At 54.4% G+C, this 7,756-nt stretch overlaps 1 protein-coding gene across 1 annotated transcript in view; it reads left to right on the forward strand.

Moving 5' to 3' along the window:
* TMPRSS4 (transmembrane serine protease 4) overlaps positions 1-5,978 on the forward strand; it is a 37,552-nt gene extending 31,574 nt beyond the window's left edge. Inside the window, exons 9-13 of the mRNA XM_008249423.5 lie at positions 30-196; positions 2,518-2,616; positions 2,820-2,962; positions 4,334-4,483; positions 4,894-5,978. Coding sequence (XP_008247645.1) covers positions 30-196; positions 2,518-2,616; positions 2,820-2,962; positions 4,334-4,483; positions 4,894-4,905 — 571 coding nt within the window. The 3' untranslated portion in view covers positions 4,906-5,978. The remainder of the gene's footprint in view (positions 1-29; positions 197-2,517; positions 2,617-2,819; positions 2,963-4,333; positions 4,484-4,893) is intronic.
* Positions 5,979-7,756: the final 1,778 nt, after the last annotated feature.

Raw genomic sequence — 7,756 nt, forward strand, 5'->3', positions numbered from 1 at the left:
GGCCCAAGCCCAACGGTGTCTGTCCCCAGGAAGCACCTCGACGTGTACAGCTGGAAGGTGCGGGCTGGCTCAGAGAAAGTGGACGACTCCCCGTCCCTGCCTGTGGCTAAGATCTTCGTCTCCGAGTACAACAGCTCGTACCCCAAGGAGAAGGACATCGCCCTGGTGAAGCTGCAGTTCCCGCTCACCTTCTCAGGTGAGAGCGGCGATCCAAGCCCCGCGGCTCAGCTCCAGGCGCCCCTTGACCTCGGGTCACCACTCCCCGCCCCCGCTGCCCCCCCAGACCGTGCCAGCTCCCAGCCCCCAGCTGTCAGCCGACACCTCACACTGCCCCCTGCTGGAGATTTTCCCAAGGTCCCTTTTCTCCCTTTGGGGCCCCTCTGGTGAGAATCACAGATTCACTCCATCTTGGAACTGGGAGGGTCCTCTTTAAAAAGACCGTCCAGTCCATTCCCCACCCCCGACCGGTGCCCGAGAGCCTGTGTGGCATCACTGCCTGCTCTACTCCAAAAGCAGGGAGCTCAGGCTGGTGCCGTGGCTCACTGGGCTAATCCTCCGCCTTGCGGCGCCGGCACACCAGGTTCTAGTCCCGGTCGGGGCACCGGATTCTGTCCTGGTTGCCCCTCTTCCAGGCCAGCTCTCTGCTGTGGCCAGGGAGTGCAGTGGAGGATGGCCCAAGTCTTTGGGCCCTGCACCCCATGGGAGACCAGGACCTGGCTCCTGCCATCGGATCAGCGCAGTGCGCCAGCCGCAGCGCGCCAGCCATGGCGGCCATTGGAGGGTGAACCAAAGGCAAAAACCTTTCTCTCTGTCTCTCTCTTTCTCACTGTCCACTCTGCCTGTCAAAAAAAAAAAAAAAAAAAAAAAAAAAGCAGGGAGCTCACTATCTTTGAAAAACGAATTCCCCTTTACTTTTTTTTTAATGAGGTATCCTCTTAAAAGTTTTTTTAATACGCATTTTATTTGAAAAGCAGAAAGGGAGGTCTTCCAACTGCCAGTTCGCTCTCCAAATGCCTGCCGCAACCAGGGCCAGGCTAACCTGAAGCCAGCAGCCCACAACTCAACCCGGGCCTCCCCCATGGGTGGCAGGGACCCAAGTACTTGAGCCGTCACCTGCTGTCTCCCAGGGGGTACCTTAGCAGGAAGCTGGACTGGAAGTGGAAGAGCCTGGACCGGAAGTGGGCACGCCAATGTGGGATGCGGACGTTCCAAACGGCATCTTAACCGCTGCACCACAGATCCTCCCCAGAACCCATTGCTCTTTTTTTTTTTTTTGCATTTATTTATTTATTTGAGAGTTATACAGAGAGAGAAAGAGAGCACGCGCGAGAGAGAGGTCTTCCATCTGCTGGTTGGCCAGAAGGGCCGGAGCTGCACAAATCCAAACCCAGGAGCCAGGAGTTTCTTCTCGGTCTCCCACGTGGATGTAAGGGCCCAAGGACTTGGACCATCTTCCACTGCTTTCCCAGGCCATAGCAGAGAGCGGTATTGGAAGTGGAGCAGCCGGGATTCGAACCAGTGTCCATATGGGATGCCAGCGCTGCAGGTGGTGACTTTACCCACTACACCACGGCGCCGGCCCCAAATCCATTACTCTTAAGACAGCCTGCAAATCCTTGAATAGCTCTGTTAGTTGCCCCGTGGTTACACTGCGTAGTATTAAGGTGGGCGTTTCCCACTGTGGGTTCTATGGGACAATGGTCCCTTGGGGAAGAGGGGTTCTACTGGCAAATCACTTTGGGAAACATTTCCAAGCTGCAGCTCCCCTCTTGGAGTGAGGTAGCATACTTAAAGTGTGAAATGCCTTTCAAAGGCATCTGTTTGCTCGTGTTTACCCCATGTTTGCCGACCTTATCTGACCCCCGACTCCTTTTTTCATGCCACCCGGTTGGCATCCCACAGAACAGTGGTGTAGAAGCGCAGGTGTGGACTTTTCCAGGGCGTAGGTACCCGGCTCTCCTGAACCCTGGCCCTGTTTCTGGATTTGTGCCTGGGATTTGCTTTCATGAGGTATGGTAAGGTGACCGACACGGGGGCACCTACCTTTAAAGGAGAGTTTCTTACTTGCAGTTCCTGAGAGAAGGGGACGTCCTACACCACACCTGGACACGGGGTGACAGCACGCGGTCACTCAGTCGTTACTGAGGTTTCCATGGAGAAGTGTGGGCAAGGCAGCGTGCAAGTATGAGCGAGCTTGGGGTTGTGCAGTGTGAAGAGCTGTCTGGGCTCTGGAGGTTGATCTCCAGTTGTCCAGTCCCCAACTCTGGGGTGGTTTAGGGCAGGGGAAAGATTGGCTTAGTGGGTGGAGTTCTGGACAGGGGTGGTTAGGCATATGGGCTTTGCACTGGTCGGTTTACACATTAAAGACATTCCCTGGGCAGGTGCTTGCTACCTCCAGGACTTAACCAACCCAGTCCCTCCCAGACCAATGAGATCCCCACAATGTCAAAGCACAGTAACATACTGAAAACAAAGCCGTCATTAACACGGGGCCTCTCTCCTCTCTGCTCCTGGCAGACACAGTCAGGCCCATCTGCCTGCCCTTCTTCGATGAGGAGCTCCCTCCAGCCACCCCGCTCTGGGTCGTGGGCTGGGGCTTTACAGAAGAGGGTGGAGGTAAGTCCTGGGCTCAGGGCCACAGGGCAGGGGATGCCCTTGGAAGAGGCAGTGGGAAGGTCACCCCTCGGGAAAATGCATCCTGGAGGACCAAGCTCCAAGGTGCCAGGCCCAAGGCAAGGTGTTCTGGCAACCCAGAGAATGAAGTCGGGCTGGGGGTGAAGGGCAAGAACGGGACTGTGAGTGCGTTTTCAATCTCCCAGGGAAGATGTCCGACACGTTGCTGCAGGCGTCCGTCCAGGTCATTGACCACACACGGTGCAATGCAGAGGATGCATACCAGGGTGAAGTCACCGAGACAATGCTGTGTGCAGGCATCCCGGGAGGTGGTGTGGACACTTGCCAGGTGGGGCCTCCAAGAGTCACGGGGAGTTCTGTGGGTAGGGATGTAGGTCCTAGAGAGATGGAAAGGTTCAGAGGCTGAATGCCCCATGTGGGTCCTTGTGTACAATGGGCACTCAATGTGTGATGAAGGCAGGGAGAGATGGAGGGAGGGGAGGAAAGAATAGAGTCAGGTAAAGATCTAAGTATGGGAGGATGGATGGGTGGTGGATGGATGGGTATATGGATAGGTGGGTGGATGGGCGCATGAGTGAATGGATAGATGGTAGGTGGTTGGATAGGTGGATGGATGGATGGATGGTTGGATGAAAGGGTAGGTGGGTGGATGGATGGATGGGTGAGTGGATGGATGGATGTGTGGGTGGGTGAATGGATAGGTGGATGGATGGGTGGTTGGATAGGTGGATGAAGTGGTAGATGGGTGAATGGATGGGTTGGTGGATGGGTGGATGGGTGAATGGATGGATGGATGGATGGATGGATGGATGGATGGTTGGATGGTTGGATAGGTGGGGTGGGTGCATGGTGGGTCTGTAGATGAGTGCTGATAACTAGAAAGACTTCAAGTGTCTAGTTCACACACAAAGATGACAAGACACTAGAAAACCCATCTCACACTGGATGAACCCTGGTGCATGTCCCCTCTCCACCTCACCAGCCATCAGAACTGCTTAGCAATCCCCTGCATTTTTTCTCACTACCCACCCCCATTTCCAGAGGAGCTTCTAAACCATTTTCATTACAATCCTTTCTGCGCTGCCACCCCCATATCCAAACATCCAGTTCCTTCATCCAAGAGACATCTCCTGTGTGCCACAAACATGGTGTGCCTGCCCTCAGGAAGCTCATGGCTGGGAGGGTGGATTGCATGGAAACAGGCTCTCGTACTGCAGTGTTAACGGGTTTGGAGGAAGCCAGTCAGACGGGCGCGAAGTACTTTCCTCTATGTGATGTTTTCTTGTCTATTTGCTTGTCTGTTGTCTCTGTCTTCCACTCTGTTAGAGACCTTCGGTTTTCTCATTGATTGAATCCCAATTGCCTAGAATAGTCCCTGGCACAAAAGAGACACTCTGGAAATGGTTAACTGAACTGGAGAACTCCTCAGTTAGACAAAGATAACCCGACTCCTGCAGGGTGCCGGGAGCCTCCGATGAGCTGGCGTGGGCTGTGGATCTCTGTGAGGGCTGACAGCATGCCCCAGCCAGCCTGACCTCACATAGGCTCCCAGAAAGCGGAGTGTTCCAGGTGTAGGCCCAGCATGAGTGCAGGCAGCGAGGGAGCACAGAGGAACCCATGGGCTGGTTCAGGAGGCGGGGAGGAGATCCCCGGCCCCTGGCCTGCCTCCACCAGCAGCCCCTGGTCCGGCCTCTCACAGGGCGACAGCGGTGGGCCCCTGATGTACCATGCTGGCCAGTGGCAGGTGGTGGGCATCGTGAGCTGGGGCCATGGCTGCGGGGGCCCAAGCACCCCAGGAGTGTACACCAAGGTCGCCGCCTATCTCGACTGGATCTACAATGTCAGGAAGGTGAGTATGGGCCCCCTTCCCCTCCCTCCCTCCCTCCACCCTGCAGCTGCCAAGCTGTCCTTTAGCGTGAAGTCAGTGTCTCTGAGGTGGTTTCACATGCAAATCCCTGTCCCTCCCAGCAAGCAAGCCGCAGGAGAGTCCCCTACTAAAGGCAGAAATTCCACAGGGCACAGATTCCTGCCCGGTGCAAGCACCTTAGGCTGCAGCCGCCCGAGCTCTATCTCTGCCAATTTTCTGCTAGAGTAAGACTCTCAGGACCTTCCCAGAGAGAAGATTCTGGGGTCTTCCTGGCCCCTTGAGGGGAGAGGGAAGCAAAGTCCCCCCGAGAAGGAAGAGCATCCCGCAGTGGTCACCACTCAGTCCTGTTTCCCGTCACCCGACACACTCTCTGTCACCCTCTCTCGCTGCAGTCTGAGCTGTGATGCTGCCCCCCCACTGCGGTGCTGGGAGCTGCTTCTGTCTCCCCGACACACATGGGGATCCCGCAGAAGACAGACACAGCAGGAAGAGCCGGGTGGGACTCGCCTCTCTGCCACCTCAGCATTGCTTGGAGCAGCTCAGGGCCTCCATGCCCGTGAGAGACCTCCAGAGCCCGGAGACAGCATAAGGGAGATGGCCCACCTCCGCCTGTAGCTGCCAGCATCCCAGGGAGACAGGCAGCCCCTGAACTGGCCAGCCTGGGGGCCACGGGCTCAGAGATGTCGCTGGACAGCAGCAGAACTTTCCACCGTACCGACTCACGTTTCCCCAGAGTGAGAGCCAGGGCGGAGAGGGGCTGAGCCAGCCTCTGCCTCTCCACTCAGCCTCACGCCCCCCGGAGCAAGGCACAACGCACTGTCCCACTGTCGCCGTGCCTACTGTTACCGCCTGCGAGACTGCCGCTTGTGTCTCTGTGGCACTATTATTAACCGGCTGTTGAAATGGTCAACGTGGACTGGCTGGGCTGCTGGGCGAGAACCAGGTTAGGATTGCAGGGCCCGAGAGCTTTGGGCCTGCGGAGGAAAAGGTCCTGGAGAAGGGACGGCTTCTCACAATCGAGGCAGGGGAGGAGACTCGAAGCAGCCTCCTTCCCACACGGCCCCTCCAGGCCTCTGCCTCCCCCTGCAGGCTGTGATGGAAGGCAGAGAAGTTCCTGAATGGCTGGAAGGGGATCTTGCCCGCAGAGAGCCTCCAGGGTGAAGAAGGGGGAGGGGAAGGAGCCGGGTCACCTCCAGGTCTACGGTAGTCCCTAGGCTGAGGACAGAAGCACGAAGGGGTCTCTGCACGCAGAACCGAGCTCCGTGGACGTCTCTGACAGCTCTGTGGGACCCCCTCCCTACCCATAGTTGAGTCAGATCCTAGATAAAATCTGCTCATTAATGCTTTATGGGTTCCTGGCCCAGCCCTGGCTGTTGCGAGCATCTGGGGAGTGAACCAGCGATGGAAGATATCTCTCTCTCTCCCCCCACCCCTGTCACTCTGCCTTTCAAATCAATAAACAAAGAAACTGTCAGTCGAAACTAAGATGTTCTTCTAGGAACAATAAAGCAAAATCTTGGGTTGCCCTGGGGACAGAGACCTGTAGGCTGAGATCAAAACTAAACCCGAAGTGGCTGGCTCTGTGGTGCAGTGGGTTAAAGCCATGGCCTGCAGTGCCGGCATCCCATACGGGCAATGGTTCAAGTCCTGGCTGCTCCACTTCCGATCTATCTCCCTACTAATGGCCTGGGAAAGCAGCAAAGGATGGCCTGAGAGCTTGGGGCCCTGCACAGGTGTAGGAGACTGGATGAAGCTCCTGGCTCTGGGCTTCAGCTTGGCCCAGCCCTGGCTGTTGCAGCCATTGGAGAAGTGAACCAGTGGATGGAAGATCTCTATCTCTCTATCTCTATCTCTATCTCTATCTCTATCTCTATCTCTATCTCTATCTCTATCATCTCCTTCTCTCTCTCTCTCTCTCTCTCTCTCTGTAACTCTGCCTTTCAAATAAATAAATCTTTAAAGAAAAAAAACTAAACCTGGACCCCCTGCAGGCAAGGGTGCTGAGCCTGGGACTCCTACGTGGAGCAGAGACGGCTGAAGGGGGCTAATGTGTCCCAGGCACAGACCCTCTGGAAGAAAGCATCTCCAATTCAGGATCTCAGCATTCCCAAAGATCCTCCAAATGTGAGTTCACCATCAGGGTCAGAGAAGATGCTAAAAAGGAAACCTGGTGGGAATCGTGGGAAACTGCTGACTCAGGATTTTCGGTATCAGAATGATCAGGTAAGAATACTTATGGAGTATCTCCTTGTGCCAGACACTGTCTAAGTGTTTCATCGTGTGCTGGTGCATTTAACACTCACACAGGCCCGAGAGAGAGGTACTCTCTTGGCTCATTTATGGATAAGGCACACTGAGATTCAACACCTTGCCCGAGGTTACAACCTTGTGAGTGGAACCTGAGGTCTGACTACAGAACCTGTGCCATGAGCCACCCCACTGCAGGGCCTCCAACGTGGTCATTCACAAAGTATTTACATAGATTTTAAAATGGGTGCTATTTCCACAATTTTAAAATTACTTGTGTGGTGAAATGCAAGTCACCATCCTCGCCATTTCACGCGTGGGGTCCAGTGCCACCGAGCACCCTCACCCGCTGTGCAGCCACTGGCGACATCCACCTCCAGAACCGGTCACCTTGTGGAACTGAAACTGCACCGTTCAACACCTCCTGCTCTCCACTCCTTCCAGCACTTGCAGCCACCATTCTGCTTTCTCTCTCTACAAGTTTGACTCCTCCAGGTACTTCCTCTAAGGGGAAATCATACAGTATTTGTCTTCTGTGCCTGGCTTATTTTCCTTAGCACAGTATCTTCAAGGTTCACCCCTGTTGTAACATTGCCAGGCTGAACAGCGATGCATTGTTTATACCACATTTTTGCTTGCCCAATCGTCTGTCAAGTGACATTTGAGTTGCTTTCGTCTCCTGGCTGCTGTTGAATAATGCTACTATGAACTTAAGAGTACAAAAATATCTTTAAGACTTTGCTTTCAATTCTTTTGGATATATGCCCAGGAGTGTAATTGCTAGATCATATGATAGGTTTATTTAATTTTTTGAGGAACCACACTGTTTTCCATAGAGGCTGCATAATTTATATTCCCATCAACAGTTCTAGTCTCCCCACATCCTCACCAACACTTGCTATTTCTATTTAAAAATTGATATATTGGGAAGAGGAGACTGGTGGTGTGGTACAGTGGGTTAAGTCACTGCCTGCAATGTGTGCATCCCATTTGAGCACCAGTTTGAGT

The sequence above is a fragment of the Oryctolagus cuniculus genome, chromosome 1 (genome assembly GCF_051225735.1).
Source record: "Oryctolagus cuniculus isolate XC-2025 breed Fujian yellow rabbit chromosome 1, ASM5122573v1, whole genome shotgun sequence".
In the NCBI taxonomy this organism is placed as follows: Eukaryota; Metazoa; Chordata; class Mammalia; order Lagomorpha; family Leporidae; genus Oryctolagus; species Oryctolagus cuniculus.